Raw genomic sequence first — 17,127 nt, forward strand, 5'->3', positions numbered from 1 at the left:
TGCTAACCATCACCACCACGTTCACACGTCTATTTTAAGCTGTAAGCAGAATTGCTACACTAGAGGAGATGAGTCATATATCACTCTAAAGAAGCGGACGACTCATTTAGAGATTCCTTTACATTCATGTTTTCTTTATTGGGGGTTGCGGTCAAGCTGGGCGTGTGTGTGTGTGTGTTCCAGGTCAATCCCTGAACCTGTAGTGAACAGACCATTTAGTGTTGCAGGATCTCCTTCAAAGTGATCAGACGTTCACACATGCTCTCCCTCTCGCACACAGACAAACACCTTATATCTTACGCATTCAGGTAGGGCAAATACAAAGAAAATTCATACATATAAATATTATGGGTAACGCTATATATAAGGGTACAGAAATTAATTAATTAACATTAGTTATTGCAATAATAAGCATTAGTATAAATTATTAGCATAGGGGTTAGGGTTAACCATAACTCTATTAAATAATCCCCTAGTTTCAGACACAGTTAGCCATCTATTAGTTAACTGCATTAACTAATGTAAATTAACGATTCATTAATGTCCCCTTATTTTTAAAGGTTACCATTTTATGTAGTCAATCATTGAAAGAAATAAAGCATTTTGCTAGTATGCAAAATTTGACAAGAGAATGAATATCTATTATGGCGGTTGGCCCTTATACATAACACCCATACACAGATATTTTCAATATTTGGCTTTGATGTTTTTGGAGGCAAACATGTCTCGAGTCTGCCTTAATATCAACAACTACTGTTTGGTTTACTGACTTAGGCAGTTCATTTCCTTTGAAGATGAAACAATGACAAATCCTTGAAAAAAATCCAGGTGCTTTCAAAACACCTGTAATGCCCACATGGATTTCATTCCAGTCAATGATAGGAGCTGTTTATAAATAAACACACACACATACAGTCACTTTGTGACTAATTCAAAGCTGCGTGAAGTTCTGTAAATATTTGGCATACATGGGCGGTTCTATTCGCATCCTCAGAGTTGAAGATGGAAAGACACACAAGAGTAAAGATGAAGAGTAGCACAATCCTACATATCTTTAGCCTGGTTTACATTTCTCCCGTCTGTGTGTTGCGGTGAGTTTGCAGGAACATTAAGTGTGATAACCTGGGGAAGACTCTTCCCGTTTTGCATGTTGCCATGGTAACCAAGAGCTAGCATGGCGACCCGGCGTCGGCCCTCCTTCATTCGCCCGTCCGATAACACCGTGGCTCCGACTTCCTCGGGCCGCGCCTCTTTTCACCCGGAGCCGGTAAACGGTTGTTTCCTCCCCTTGCGTTCGGTCGGCGGCTCCGTCAGGGGGACTCCGTCAGCGCCTCCTGCTGGTGCCGGTGGTGGTGGAGTTGGGGAGGGTGGTGGCGGAGGCGGCGGCGACGCGGCTGAGCTGGGGGAAGTGCACGGCGGGCGTGCGAGACGTGGGCCCGTACAGGCCCAGGTTGCGGGCCGCCGCCGACTTGCGGGGCTGCTTGACGCAGGGGAACGGGGAGAAGAGGGGAAGTCTGTGGCCGGTGGCGGCGCAGGAGGAGGAGGAGGAGGAGGAGGAGCACAGGTCCGGGGTGGACGGCGAGGAGGGGAGGGGAGCCCTGCCGCTGGAGGGGCGGGAGGAGAGGGTGGGCGTGGAGGGGGAGGAGGACATGGTGGAGGAGGAGCAGGGAGCCGGGGTCAGGGCCAGCGGGGTGCTGCTGGCCGGCCCGTCGCTGGAGGAGTCGGACCCCTTGCGTCGGCGAGCCAGGTGGGGCGGCGGGGGGGGCAGGATGGGCACCTGGGCTGGGGGTCCCTGGGGCGTGGCGGGGTGGGACGCCAAGTCGAGCGAGCCGAGGCGCTCCTCGACTCCCCCCTCTCCTGCTGCAGGCTCCGCCTCCTCCCCCTCCCCCCCGGGGAGCGGAGAGCCAGGAGAGAGCGAGGTAGGTCGGCTGTCCCCTTCCTCCTCTTCATCAACCCCTCCCTCCTCCAGCCCTTCACCCCCCCGCTCCGTCTTGCTCCTCCTCTTCTCGTCTCCGCCATCTTTTCTCCTGGACCTCCTCTTCATCTCCTCCTCCTCCTCCTCGTCCTCGTCCTCCTCCAGCTCCTCTGAGTCTACGAAGCCCAGCTGGGCACGTGCACGGGCCAGGCTCCGGCGGTGTGCACGTACGTGCGCGCGCCACGGCGACCCGCCGCCCTCGGCGCCCCCCAGCGTGCAGGGCAGGCCCAGGCCGATGGGGGCGCCGGCGCCAGAGGTCCTGGTGCTCCGGGGGGGGGCGCGGGGCTTCCTCCCCAGGAGGAGGTGGTTGACCACGGGGGAGGAGGGGTTCAGCTGGGAGGCCAGCACGCTGGTGGCCGGACACTTGTCTGGGAGATGGAGGGAATTATTAAAACAATGAATGATTCATCATGACGGTTAAATATACATGGATAGAGAAGATCTGTTCAATATGAACGCATACGGTGAAATGAGTCAAAAGGGAGAAGATATATTCATTCACTAGATTGCATATGTTTTTAAAAAATAAATCACTTTTGTTACTATCCATAGACGAGACAACAAAGGGATATACATTGGAAGGATTTGCACATATCCGCTTGGAAACGCACATCCTCTCAAACACAAATCCCATTAAGAAAGAGCACCAGTCCATTCAGGCAGATCAGTTGCACGGAGGGAAGTATTTGGGAATAAGAACAGCGGTGCCAGTGTATGGTTTCATAATGCAAGAGCTGAGAGGATCCCAGGAGATGACAGAGGGTTTACAAAGTATTTCAAATCGAAGAAAGGAGGAAAAAAACATGGAAACAAAGGGCTATTAAAAAAGTAGTATTTTACATTGACAAGGAATCAAAGGAAAAATGATCAAAGTCAGTTTGTACATGACCACTGGAGCCATTTGCTCACATTCAATGTCTACATTTGTGCAGGATTATCATTCTAACTACGACCACAACAACCTTGTAGCCTGATTCCCCCTGCAGTTGTTTACTATTCATTTCCTGGGGATCTCTGCTCTTCATTAAGAACACAATCCCAGTTTTAATAGGTTTAGCCTCGTTTCAGAAGGCCCTCCCTGTCTCCAGTGGTGCATGTCCTACGTGACTTTGAAAGAGATGCACCCACAGCAAAGCTTCCAAGGTGTTAATAAGACGCTCGGAGACTCTGCCGTCAGTCTCTTCTTTAAAGTGGAACCTTCACGCTAGGGTTTCTAATACGAGATTGAACTGCTTCATATGCGTGTTGTGATAGAAAAGAAGCGACTACCGTTTCCCCCGAAAGAAACTCAAAGAAAAGTTGCACCTTTGACAGATTTGCGTTCTCCATTTGTTTTCATTGGAAAATTTGAATAAATGGTTCAACTTTTTCTTCCGGGTTGAAGACTATTTCACAAGTTTATGAAGCAGTACCCTTATATTAGAAGATAATGTAATGGTACCCCTTTTACAGTGGTAGAAATACTGATAGAATAGTGTTTAATGTAATTAGTAATGGTCCCTGATTGAGTGAATGAAAGCAATCAAGAGTTATTGGACGAAGCGGTCATGTCCTGCTGGACACCCCTCATTTCTCATCACTGATTGGTTTATCCCCATTGTGATTAGTGCGACGGTTTGTACCATTAGTGGGTAGCTGGGGGGGTTCCTGAGAAACCCCTGTTGCTGGGGACATTCTCATTTCAGGCCCTGAGGGTCACAAACCAACCAATGGTTAGTCAATTATAATCTGCTGCAGTTTACATTTGTGTGTATAAGTTCATGTGTGCTCCTCTGTCAAAGTATACTATACTGTGTGCAGGCATATGTGTATACATATACCTTTCAAATTAAAATATTAAGGAATATTTATTCTACCAGAAACCAACAACAGATAGTTGAGATGGTCCACAACTGAAATGCATGGATGACTGAACATGAACATGACTTATCTCCCACAAGACTACCCTGCCTGACACTTGTTCACGTGCACATGCACATGACAGTGATTCACATGGCCCATGCCATCGCTGGTGCACTAGTAGTAGTAGTAGTAGTAGCAGTAGTAGTAGTATTTAGTTTGACTGCTGCTATTGTACCAGGACTGATACACAACTAATATGCAACACTTCTGTATACCCGTGTGAATATATGAAGTCCTAATTTCCATAGTGTTATATATTTATCTCCTCCTATTTAAGCGTTTTTCTTATTTCATCTTTATGTGACTAACGCCGTTCAGCGCTCTTACTGCCGACTGTGCTTCCTGACAGCTGAAAGCTTTTCCACAATGGCCCAATTTCACCGTGCCGTTGAACCTACACGTGCCTTTGAACCCGTGTTGAACCCACACGTGACGAACCAAAGCTGAACCTGAAGCGATGAGCGACACGCTAACAGCTAGCCCCCGAGGCGCTAACAGCTAGCCCCCCCCACACCCACCCGTGCGGATGCAGAGCTGCATGGCCTGCTGCTGCTGCCGCCGCTTGATGCGTGCGTACTGCCTCTTCAGCGCGCCGATGTCTGTGCTCATGCGCTCCGTCATCATGCCGTTGACCGCCGCCTGCTGCTCCTTCTGCTTCCGTCCCCGGGCGGCTCCTCCCCTTCCTGCCGACCCGGGGCCGATGAGCCCGCCGCCGCCGGCCCCCACCGCGCCGGGGCTCAGCTCGGCGATGTTCCCCTGACCCCCGTGCTGGTCTGTGGGACGGGAGACAGGGGAGAGTGGGTGGAGGTGTTGGGTGTTGGGTGTTGGTTGAACAGGTGGCCTACGGTAGTCATGTGCCGTCAGAGCTCAGAGGTTAATTACAATCTTTTAGGTTTTATTAAGATATTATATTGGTGTGTAATTAGTTAAACTAAATAATGGATCTTGGATAACGGGTACATGTGACACATGAGATGCATTCACATGTACAACGGTGGGTATGCATCTGGTGTATACTGTTTGCTTGGCTCTTTTTTTGCCGTGTACAGCAGGAGAGGTCGTACGGAGGCTACAGCCTCAGTTACTGAACCACCAGGTCTCCAAACTACAACTTCCAACACTGTTGGCAAAATAACACTTGAAAAGCAACACTTTAAAGTCTGTTAGGGTGAAGGGTACAGCTATTAAAGTCAAACATTTAAATATTGGGCCCTGGCAGGCCATTTAGGTGTAAATAGCATAGAAATTAAGATGTGTCAAACCATTCGCAGGCTATATGCTGAGGCAGCAGAAGGTTATATGTGGACTGCCTGAGGCAGGACGCTTCCCACTGTGCCACAGAGTTCACTTCTGCTTGGTGAATCATTACAGCTGCAGTGTGCACGTTTCTCCAAGAATAGGGTCTTAAATGAGACAATTACAGCGTTTTTTCATAGAGATCTGCAAAAGGAAGGAACTGCCTGCTCATCAAAAACCTACAGTCAAGGGAGCGAGGTGCATTGTTCTTTGTGTTCCTCCTGGTTATTGTCCTCAAGTGATTAAATTCTGCTTTTGTGTTTGGATCACAATGCATCCCGACTACATGCACATGTGGCTGTATTGATTTCTTTAACTGCAGCTCCTGGCTTAAAAGAAAATCGGCAAACATGCTTGAATAGACAAAAATGTAGAGGGGTGTGTCTGTGTGTGTGTGAGTGCGCGCACGCATGCGTGCATGCATGCGTGCGTGCGTGTGCTAACCTTTGAGGTGTTTCTGGTACCTCTGCGCCTCGGGGGCCAGCAGCCCACCCAGGGGCCCCAGACACCCAAGGGCCGTCACTATAGAGTCTTCATCATCCATGTCAGCGTCATCATCGCTCTCTAAGCTGCCAAGACCCCCACTGTGAAGACATGACATCATCATTAACACCACTACAACGTCCGCCAAAAGGAAAACACATCCTCATCATCACTATCTCCATATTAGGAGCCCCACTGGGAGGAAACATATTCATCTTCATCATCACCACTAGCTCCAGTCAAGACCAACAATGTGAGACAACCTATTAACCTCTGAATTGTCATCTTTCGTGGTCCCCCTCATATGTGAATGTCTAACCTTTCGCGGACCCCCTCATATGTGAATGTTACAATAAAGATAAATACACATTCAGTGGCTGAGCAAAGAGTGCCAGCGCCCCCTTTAAAACACAGCTATTACTTGCAAGAATGCTGTTGTCTGTTTAATTAGCATATACTAATTAATACAAAACATCAACAGTATATATTACAAATGGAATAACAAGCCATGATACTAAATTCACTGAACAATATATTACAAATTATTTAGTTCAGTGATCTATATTATTTGTTCCATTTTGTAAATCTGCATAATTCAAGAATAAAATCCTACAGTGGCACACACCACACCCTTTGCAACGAGAGCAACTGACTCATAATACATTTACAATGGAAAAAAGCAATACGCGATATCTACTTAGATATCGGGAGGTTATATTAACAGGAAGTGGTTTCCAAACCGACTCATAATGCAAACAGTAATATGAGTGACAGGTCTAAACCGCCTATAAACCAAAGCGTCATGCCTTCCGGTACCCCTCTGCGGATACATAGGGGGAGGGGTGGGGGACAGACCTGCCGTTGGACTTGCCGGAGGTCGGGAAGGGGGTAATGTTGTACGTGTACTTCTCCCTCAGCTCTGCCAGCTGGGGAAAGGGGAATACCGCCATGGAGTACACCTCCTGGGGGAGGAGAGGGAGAAGGGGGGGAGCGAGAAGGGGAGGAGGAGAGAGATAGGGAGGAGGAGAGAGAGGAGAGGACAGAAGGGGATGTTGAGATAGAGGAGTGCGAAGGGGGAGGTGGGAGGAGGAGAGAGAAGGGGAGGAGATAGAGGAGTGAGAAGGGGAGGAGAGAAGATAAACAAGAAGGGGAGGAGAGGATGAAAACACAAAGGGGAAAAAAATGTCATTATTAGATCATCTGCATATTTGAAAGCTGCATTAGCTGGTATCCCTACCACAAGGTGGTACGATGAGACTTTATAAACAAACTAGGCCGCATTGAAACCTGTAGCCTTCTAAAAATGCATAAGAAAGAAATGGATCCAGTACTGTACCATCTGGGGTGTCGATTTGCTACAGAGCACCATGACTACAATGTAGGAGCCAATAGTGTGTCGGCTGTACCTGCATGAGGTCTGCTGAGTGGATGTGGCTGTTCTCAAGCATCTCCTGGGTGAGACACCCCATGGTGCTGTAGAACTCATCCGCAGACTGGCAATACTCTATCCTCCTGATAGGGGAGAGAGACCGAGGGAGACAGCGAGACAAAGACAGACGGAGAGAGAGAGGATAGTGAGAGAGTTGGTGGAGGGTGTTTGCGACAAAGACACTCCGATTTTTTGAGGTTGTGTGGAGCCTAATTTATTTATACCAAGGTGATTCTTTTTCTTTTTTTTAGGTTAATTTATTGGGTTAGAGTATCATATTTAGCCAATTTTTTTTAGCAACCCTTTTAAATAAGCCCAACAAAGCACAATATGGAATCCATCAGCCATCGAGTAAAATGAACGACCAAGGCTACCTGAAAAATTAACAAAAAGCCCTGGAGAAACTACAAAATAACTACAGAAGAACTACAAAAATGGCTCCTTAATGGACTTACTCTCCCAGCCTCTCCCAGATGGCCAGGGCCACACGGAGCAGCACCTCGGAGCCCTCGAAGAACACCGAGTCCCAGATCTTCAGCACCGTGTGGGGGGGCAGGCAGGTGGCGAACATGGTGAGGAACCACTGCATGGTGAACACGTTGGTCAGCGGGGGCTCATAGCTCCCTGGGGGCGGAGGGACATAGAGAGGGAATGGGGAAAGAGAGAGAGAGAGACATAGAGAGGGGATGGGGAAAGAGAGAGAGAGAGACATAGAGAGGGAATGGGGAAAGAGAGAGAGAGAGAGAGACATAGAGAGGGAATGGGGAAAGAGACCGATAGAGAGAGACATAGAGAGGGAATGGGGAAAGAGAGAGAGAGAGAGACATAGAGAGGGAATGGGGAAAGAGAGAGAGAGAGAGAGACATAGAGAGGGAATGGGGAAAGAGAGAGAGACATAGAGAGGGAATGGGGAAAGAGAGATAGAGAGACATAGAGAGGGAATTGGGAAAGAGAGAGAGAGAGACATAGAGAGGGAATGGGGAAAGAGAGAGAGAGACATAGAGAGGGAATGGGGAAAGAGAGAGAGAGAGGCTCAGACCAGTGAAGCTAAAGTGGCCGTGTCATGATGTAACACAGACATATTTTACATCTCAATTTGCTGCGAGACCAACACGAACCACATATACATTATGAACCTTCATATTATACCATTTATTCAATTGAATATTTAATGTCGAGATATAGAGGATATTTTAGGGCTCACAGCAGCGTGATTGATGTTTCTAGAGGGCATACCCCCCTCCCCCGTCACCATTACAGAATTTAACCCCCACATTCCTGCCAGTGTAGCTAGGGTGATTCCACCATTTAAACAGCACCAGGAGTGTTGACCTCCAACCCACTCCTGTCTCACAGCTGTGCTAGAGAATGTCTAGTCAAACACAGGGTAAAGGCACCTTATCACACACACATTAACACACACCTCCAGCCTCCTTGTTGGCGGCCTTCTGCAGATGGTGGAGGTGCTGGGACAGCCTGGGCAACTTCAGCCGAAGCAGGTCCCTGAAGACAGCCATGTCCACTGAAGACACACACACACACACACAGTAAGATGAAAGGCTTTGAGACATTAATGCAATTTGCAGCTAGGGCAGAGAATGTGCATACCTGAGAGTGCCTGCAGGTTGTTGGCAAAATAGTTCTCTGGCAACACCTTGTCAATCAGATAAATCATCACCTGAATTCAGAAAGAGAGAAATGGGTCATATTTGGCATGTGTATTCATATATACGCATTCCGGTCATAGTTAGTGTTTGTTTGTTTGTTTGTTTGTTTGCGTGCGTGCGTGCGTGCGCGTGCGTGTACCTTCAGAGCGTCGCTCTCGCTGCCCTCTGTGACCTCCAGGACTAGCGCCGCCAGCACGTTGAAGCCTTGGCAGTAGCCCACGGTTTTGTTCCAGCGGGCGTAGGCCAGAAGCACCCTCTTCAGAACCACTCGGTCCTGCTCCCCCTCCTGGCCACAGTAGGAACTGCAGCCGGTCCTGTGCAAGTCCTGAGAACAGATAATAAGGTATGCCAATATTATTTTGTTTGTATTAATACGTTCAGAATTGTTGGAAATAAAGCTTAAAATCAACTGAATTATCATCACTAGATAGAGGAAACGAGATTCCATATCATGGATTGTGTACATTACTGCATATATTAGTATTAATTCATAGTACCTTTTGCATGTTCGACCAGCGGATAATGATCAGAAACTAATGCATGAAGAAGTACCAGTTCAACAACAATCAATGCTGCACATAAAGAATCAACAGACTGTGTAGCTTAAAAGAGTTTATCCTTCTGAATTACCCCATGAAGTACATTATTGGACGATTCATCATGTCACGGATGGAGTTGAGGAGAGTAATAATGGTTTCTTACAACTGAACAACTGACAGGAGACACTCTCATGTTAATGTGGAAACCACACACTAGCACGCCGTTCATCATGACGCATTAGCACAGAGAGAGAAAAACAACAGCTGGAACTGGTTTTCCGTGACGCAAACAGAGCCGAACTGACGCCGAGTGGCTAGCAAACATCCTCCATCTTGTCTCCGTCGCAGACACGTCAAGGCCAAGCATGTTGTACACGACAAGAGCTACACTCCATTCAGCTCCTCAGGCGAAAACACCCAGCAGGTGTGTTGGAGATCCATTGATTACAGCGAGGAGGATCTCCATAGCAACCCTCACAAAGAGCTTCCCAAACAAACAAAAGGCTTAATAAAACGATAGGAAGCCATTGGGTCTCTGTTAACTCAAGGGTCAATGACTAGCTGTTAGCGTCTGCTACCGACAGGCAGGTTCTGCTGGTTCTTATCAGCAGACAGGGATAGCGCCCCCTATGGGCAACATTGTTGTTAATCACACAGATTTCTGAGCGCAAGTCATGGTTTGGTATAGACTCAGAGTGCACAGTTGAGTGTACATAAAATACTTGCATTGTTATTAATTATAGTGTGTATACAATTATACAACACAGCTGTAGCCTGCAACTGTCCAACAACAGTGCGACATTACCGTATACATTAGAAAGGATTCTTCTCTTTGCATAACGGTAACACTGTTCCAATATTTGTGTTTGTTTGTTTGTTTTTTGGGCTTTTAAGTATGGGTCTGGAACCACATCCTTCCACGCACCCCAACACTTACATCTTAACCCTTAAGGAACACAAAGCGTTACCTTGACGATTTGGATTCCCAGGGAGTCATCGTCAGGGTTACTGCGCTCGTTGAAGGCAAAACGCAGCGTCTTCTCCCAGTCGATGGAGATGCTGTGAAGGTAGTGGTCGGCCAGGGTCAGCCATACCTGCAGATGTGAATATTATTAATATTTAGAGTTAGTGCGTTTTATGCAGCGCAGTATAAATGCTTTGGGAATGACTCAATGTGGCCAAGCCACATTGAGTCATTGTGGCTCAATGTGGTAAATACAAAATAAATACAACATTTTGTACAGCACACGCAAAAACATCCTTATTTTTTAATGATATCCTTTGGAAAATGTGTTAACATTTAACATTTTTTGGGCTGTTTATTTTAAAACGTTGCTCTAATGTGCTTTTCTCTGTACAGCTCTCAAATTTTATCTACAGCACCTGTAATAATTTATCAACAGTTAAATGTGTTTCTTAAGCGCAGTATAATGAAAGAGTAAAAATAGTGTGATAGGCACTGGTTTACGATATGGTTATAAAGGGCTCATTTTAACAGTCAAAATAATAGAACGGCCTTAAAGCCACATGAGTTAAATACTTCACATAGCAAACAAAGGAGAAAAGCCCAAAGTTAGCCATGTAATGTATCCTGAAGACACGGCAAGAGAGTTGATTTGTGTGGTGTGCGTGTGCGTTTCTTTTGTTGTTGTGTGTAATTTACCCTTTTCCTCCACTCCTTAGGGATTCCTGTTGGCAGCCTGGCCACGGATTTGAGGGCATCATACCACTGAGATCACACAGACACACACACACACAGTAGTAAATAGTGATTCAGGAGAAGGATTTATGTCATGGGGGCCATTTTTAACGAGAATATAATATTTCAACGTCTGGCCAAGACCAGCCATGATAGATAAATAAAAACTCACTTGCTGGAATCCATTTTTGCCCAGAGATGGTTCAATTGAGAATTTGAGCCGAGTGTCAACCCCTGTAAAGGAAACAGCAGGTCCGCCTGGTCATTATCTTGGTAATAATCAGAAACACCTGTCGCATTTCTTTCATCAAAGGACCATATATGGTCTTCCCCCTGAACGACACAGCTCAGACAGTGGCTCTGTGATGTAGCCATTTTATTTTACTTTATGAAATATGCATAACATATTCTAAACGGATTGCCTTTTGTGCAGGTTTCGGTTTCTCCTTACATTAATATCAAGTAGCGTTGCCTGAATGCACCAAACATTATGAGATTAACTGTCATGCACATTCAAATCCCAAAGCACCCAAACACTCGCCAGAAACACAGATCTGGGTCACAGCTTAGAGACATCTGAATGTCTCCAGCAAATTAGAGTAAAAATCCCTCTTCGGGGTATTCAAATGTTCATCTGGGCCCGCAAAGCGTTTTTCCAGGAAGACGATATTGCAAAGCATCCCTATAGGGATTGGATCCCATCGCTGTCCTTTAATGATTTCGCAATTCAATCGCCGGAGGACTGGCGCGCACGCCATCTGCTAAATCACTCAGTCATCCACAACTCACGGACAAATCTCCCAAAACTCAACGGAAATGAAAAATGTCATTCCAAGTTAAGAAGAAAAGCCACTTTGGCCAAAGTCCTCCTAACATCGTTGCGTGCTTGCCAGCCAACCAGTTTATCTCAGTCTCCCTATGGTCATCCAACCAACTAAGACAATCTTTCAAGGGGCATTTAAACCCCCAAAACACCATAATCATTTACTGTAGTCAATTAACCTGGGTATTCTAGACTAGACGTCTCGGCGGCGTTGTTCTGCGTCATAGTGTGCTGTTGGACACCGGTGTGTGGCTCATGTTTACACTGTGAGCTAGGGCAGGATTACCACAGAAAGCCCTCCTACTTCCCTTTCCCAGATTAGAGCCATGCGACAGGTCAGCTCAGCTGCTTGGCTAGTCGGGGCCACCGTGTAGGGTTCCATGTGGGAAAATTATATCTTCAGCTAAGATCCATTGAGATGGTCCAAGGGGGGCATTGCTGACTCAGACTCTGATTCATAAATGAGTTGCCTTCATCATGCACTTCCGTTGCGCTTGCAGCACTGCTAAAAGAAAATCGTTAATGATCCCGATTTCCGGTTGAGTGCTTCCTCTGCATGCTTGGATCTTCACCAAAATAAATAAAGGTAATCTCCCCATCAGCGAGGTACGATCATGGATCGTATTAATTATAACTGCTATTATCAGTAGCCTGCATGCGACCAGGCTAACGTTACCATTTCCATATCAAGATGTAAAGCACATCTTAATCCAGTTTAAACGGCCAGACCCGGCTGGGTCATGACTGTATTGTTAGTTCAGGTTACTAAAAAAAACACGTTACAAATACAAATGCAAACGGGAAGCATGACGACATTGTCGTTCAAAGTAAAGGCACTAAACCTACAACATGAAAAGACGCACGCACACGGGACACACACGCGTTCTCCTCCTCAGTCACCTGGCTCCAGCGTGCACAGCAGCCGGGGCGCGCTGCGGGAGATGCCGTTGCGTTTCTTGAGGACATTGCTGATGACGTTCCCCACACCTCCGGACCCCGAGCCCGCCTGCTGCCGAGACCGCACGTACGCCCTGGACCGCCGTCCCGCGGAGATGAAGCGCTCCTGCCTCATCGGTTACGGTGTGTGCACGATCCACCATCCAATGTGTCCTCTGTGGTCCACGTTACACGACTTTTTGGTGTTTTATAGTACGTTGTTTTTCTTACTGGAAGACGCCTCCATTCCTAACTGTTTATATACGTGAAATCGATCCACGCGAATGTCGATTAATGGATGTGATCACTGCGTCTCTTCCTGGTTGTTTTAACGTCAAACACTCCCTTCATTATTCAATGGAGTCACTCCGGATCGCTCACAGACCATGTCATCCAAAAAATCGACAGCGATTAAGTGAAATCGGTTGTTTCCCCTTTCCGACGAGTAAATCAAGATCCCTGCAAGGCGGCGGGTCCTGAGAAGCGCACACCTCCGTTTTGTCGTCACTACTCGGGGTGGGGTCTGGGTGGAAAGGATGCGATGCGGTAGGGATGGAGAGTGATGCGGGGAGGAGAGAGAGGGAGGGAGAGATGGAGGGGAGAATGAGGTAATGGTGTAGACAGGAGACCGGATGGGCTTTATGAGCATCTGGAGCAGAGAAAATCGTTGTTTTTATTTTTTTTTAATGCCTGTAATTTGTGATTGAGGGGACCAGGGAATTGAGATGGAACATCAGACTTTCCGTTCCATTATTTTCTCAATTAAATGTAATTATCCCCATTTGGTAGAACCTAAATTGCATAATTATATATGTCTACAGTTACAATTAAATGACTACTTAAAAGTAGCAGTTTTGGACGACGTAAAAGAATATATTTTTTACAATTAGATCGCCTGGGGGCAGGACAGTTGCACTGGCTAAGGTGTTGGACTCCCCCCAAAAGGTACTGGGTTTGATCCCCAAAGTCTGCAGTCTGTAGGCATTCTTGAGATGCCTGGCCCCTAACCCCAATACCGGCACCTTATTGAAATGTACCTGTACATGTATACAAAGTCTACTATATAACAACAATAGTGATGAAACTGATATAGGATTACTGACAAAATAAGAACCAAGAATACTGTGGCTTTTGAAGTCTGGCAATGGAATCTGCCAACAGTTATCTGTACCCCAACAGCTTCCCACTACTCAAAAGCATATCAACTCAGGAATTAAAATAATTTTCAGTGACAGCCAAATGTCAAAAATGGTTGAGTCTCACAGAAGCAGAGCTTAGACTGCATGAATGAGACCAACAAGTGCAAACACTCCCCAGGAGCACGTCCATTCACAACATTGTGTTTGTGATGACTCATCTGGACGGTAGAGGGGGACGTTAGCCAAACTTCACAGAGTCACGTTTCCCTTACGACGTTTCTGGGAGACGGCCTGCAGGCAGGCTGTGACGATGTCGCAGTTCTTCAGCCGTTTGTGGTGGAGCCGGTCGCGCCTCTTCAGCTGCCGCAGCAGCTTGGCTGACTGCAGGCCCGTGCGGTACTTCACCTCCTGGATGATGGAACACAGCTCCTCCGGGGCTACAGGTGAAAGGGTGGAGAGTGAGGGCGGAATACACTGAATCAAAAAGACAACGATTCTAAGTGAGACACGATCTAGGGCGGTATGTGGCTCAGGTGGTAAAGTGGGTTGGCTGTTAATCGGAAGGTTGCTAGTTCAATCCCCCGCTCCTCCTAGCTGAGGGTTGAGGTGTCCCTGAGCAAGGCACCTAAGCCTGCTGCTGGCTATCACCTTGCATGGTTGACAGCTCCATCGGTGTGTAAATGTGTGTATGAAGGGTGAATGTGAGGCAATATTGTAAAGCGCTTTGAGTGGCCACTAGTTAGAAAAGCACTCCATAAATACAGTCCATTTAACATTTATCTAATCCGAACATCGCGGGTGTAAACAGAAAGTCGAAGAATCGGTTTCATTCATACGATGAAATGCTTGACGTTTTCTTTTTATTTGCTTCCCTAGGAATACATCAGACTTCCCAACACTAGTAAACACAAAACACTTGCACTTCCTGTCCGTTCACCTCTCATGAGAACCACAATCTGTTGCTACTGGTTCACCATGCACTCAGATGTTATCATGGGGCGTGTTCGGTGTGCAGCAAAGCATAACATAATGGCCTCCTGAGAATCTTTGTTTTTCCATGCTGCGGGCGAAACAGACCGCAGCCAACCGACCTGTATCGCTTCTAATTGATCAATTAGTTTGGTATTGGATGGGACCAATCGAATGGGTCTTCTCTGTTCAATCTGATAATCTCAGCTCTTATCTAAATGGAAAAACCTCTGCTTGCATTCTCATCTTTCCAAAGAAAAATCACTTAACCTGTTCCCAACATGACAACAATAACCAACACTTGTATCTGAAGCGACGGGATAGGGACGGCTCATTGTGGAGCAGGTAGGGGTGGGCAGTACTGCCCCAGGGGGCTGTGACACAAGGAGTTGGGGAGCGAAACCAGAATATTCAGCTGGGATTGCGCGCATATCAACGAATCCACGCTTTTTCCTCTTATTTATAACAAAATAAAATATAACTTTCACACACACACACACACACACACACACACACACACACACACACACACACAGCAGTCATATGTAACGCCTTCCCTGCCTAATCTTCCTGTTGGACCGGCTCCCCTCACTGTGGCCCTAACCTGAATCTGTAAACAGGTAAACAGCCATGTCGGTTCTCCAACCTGAACTGTGCGCCTGCAGCGGCCTTCTTGATTAGTTTATGTATTGGTTTCAAACTAGTTCAATAACAAAATGGTACTGGTTTGAACAAAACCAAAAAATGGAAAACAAACTATGGAAGTTGTGATTGTCTAGACACCACACTCAGAAACCCCAGGGATAAATGCAATGAATAAAAGCAATATGAATGATGAAGTTATTTATTATATAAAGAAAGTCACCAGTAACTTCCAGATGCACCTTCCTTATTGTCACACTTTCTTAATATGTTATGAACCAGCTGATTGATCGACATAAATATTGACTGATTTGATAAATCAATTAAACCTTTAAGCCGGACTAAATAGAAAGAAACATGTTCAGCTCACAGATTGAGGAAAGCAAGATATTAAGGATCTACTTGGGGTTCTGGTAATGTGATGTGTATTTTTGCCATTGTTCCCGATTTTTTATAGACAGAGAAATGATTAGTTATGAAACTATGAAAAATCCTCATTGGTTGCAGCCCAATCAACTGTCATCTGCACACCCTGAAATGCATCCTCAATAAAATCAGCAAACCAAACAAAGCAGAACCAAAAAGAAAATACATCCTGTTCAAACAGGAATGTATTGACCTTTTATATTTAAGCTTCTGTTTCTGTCCGTCAGCAATCCTCCATCGAACTACTTCAGCGGAGTACTTCAAAACAATGTAACCACACTGTACCACATACTCACTATCAAATAGTTATACAATTGAAAATATGCATGCCATTAAATAATCATAAAGACAAAATAACGTCAGGAGTGGGACTGCGACTAAAAATAATCAGAAACTTTAATGAACTTCCTTTCATAGGCATTGTTTTAAGACACAGTAACACATATGACGACTTTACCTTTTTGTGCCAAATAGCTCATCTGGTGGCGCCTCGTATGTTTCTCCTGTAACTCCTGCAGGAAGTTTGATCCGGTGTTACTGCGACCCAGGAATGCTTCCGAACTTGACGCCTCTGTGGAGCTATCCAGACTGTCCACGTAACCCCTCTTCCCACCGCTGTACGTCTCATAAAGTTCCACCAGCAAGCCGTCCACTATGGACGCGCGTGGCCCTCTCGTATTATCCCCGTAAAGTTCAAAATCATCACAGTCTGCGGTTTCGGTGCCGGGGGTCCCGGGCAGGTCCGGAACCTGTGGCACGGGATTCGGTGATGATGTGTCACTTGGTTGGAAGCCGTTGGCGGACACCGAGTCGGTGGCGCGCCACTGCTGGAAAGCGGAGTAGCCATCGGAGAGCGACGTCGCAGAGTTGACGAACACTCCGCTCTCGCCTTCTTCGGAACACACGCCGCGGTCACATATGTCAAGGTCTAAAAGTTTGCTCGCACGGAGTGGCATCTGCGACGCCATTTTCACGTGGCCAAAGTGGCTTACTGTGGTCGGATCCTACTGTTCTCCACTATCTCCATTATCATTGCTACGTACAACTTGGCCATTCATGTAAATAGCACTCAAATTGAGTTACCGCGACCGCTTTAATGAGGATGGAGTTCCGGGTGCATTCCATTCCTGTCCTCGGGAGGAAGGGCAGGGTTTGACACACTTTAATTTCCTTCCTGAACTTCCAGACGCTGTTAACTTACG

General features: G+C 46.6%; 1 protein-coding gene across 3 annotated transcripts; it reads right to left on the bottom strand.

Annotated features, from left to right (window-relative positions):
* Positions 1 to 123: 123 nt before the first annotated feature.
* On the bottom strand, positions 124 to 17,117 carry tbc1d30 (TBC1 domain family, member 30). 3 transcript variants are annotated; one of them, XM_079755788.1, is made up of 15 exons: positions 16,383 to 17,115; positions 14,161 to 14,325; positions 11,163 to 11,224; positions 10,955 to 11,020; positions 10,260 to 10,385; positions 8,892 to 9,077; positions 8,694 to 8,763; positions 8,509 to 8,607; positions 7,541 to 7,709; positions 7,063 to 7,168; positions 6,512 to 6,618; positions 5,618 to 5,757; positions 4,396 to 4,650; positions 3,598 to 3,663; positions 124 to 2,343 (listed from the first exon to the last, which is right to left on the bottom strand). In XM_079755788.1, the coding sequence occupies exons 1-15, from the start codon at positions 16,891 to 16,893 to the stop codon at positions 1,325 to 1,327; spliced, it is 3,147 nt and encodes a 1,048-aa protein (XP_079611914.1). In that variant the 5' UTR covers positions 16,894 to 17,115; the 3' UTR covers positions 124 to 1,324. The 3 variants fall into 3 exon arrangements, with proteins under 3 accessions (XP_079611914.1, XP_079611915.1, XP_079611916.1); XM_079755789.1 differs by lacking the exon at positions 3,598 to 3,663 and having other exon boundaries at positions 16,383 to 17,117; XM_079755790.1 differs by lacking the exons at positions 14,161 to 14,325; positions 16,383 to 17,115 and adding an exon at positions 12,714 to 14,145.
* Between the last annotated feature and the right edge of the window lie 10 nt (positions 17,118 to 17,127).

Source organism: Pollachius pollachius (genome assembly GCF_949987615.1).
Source record: "Pollachius pollachius genome assembly, chromosome: 18".
NCBI lineage: Eukaryota > Metazoa > Chordata > Actinopteri > Gadiformes > Gadidae > Pollachius > Pollachius pollachius.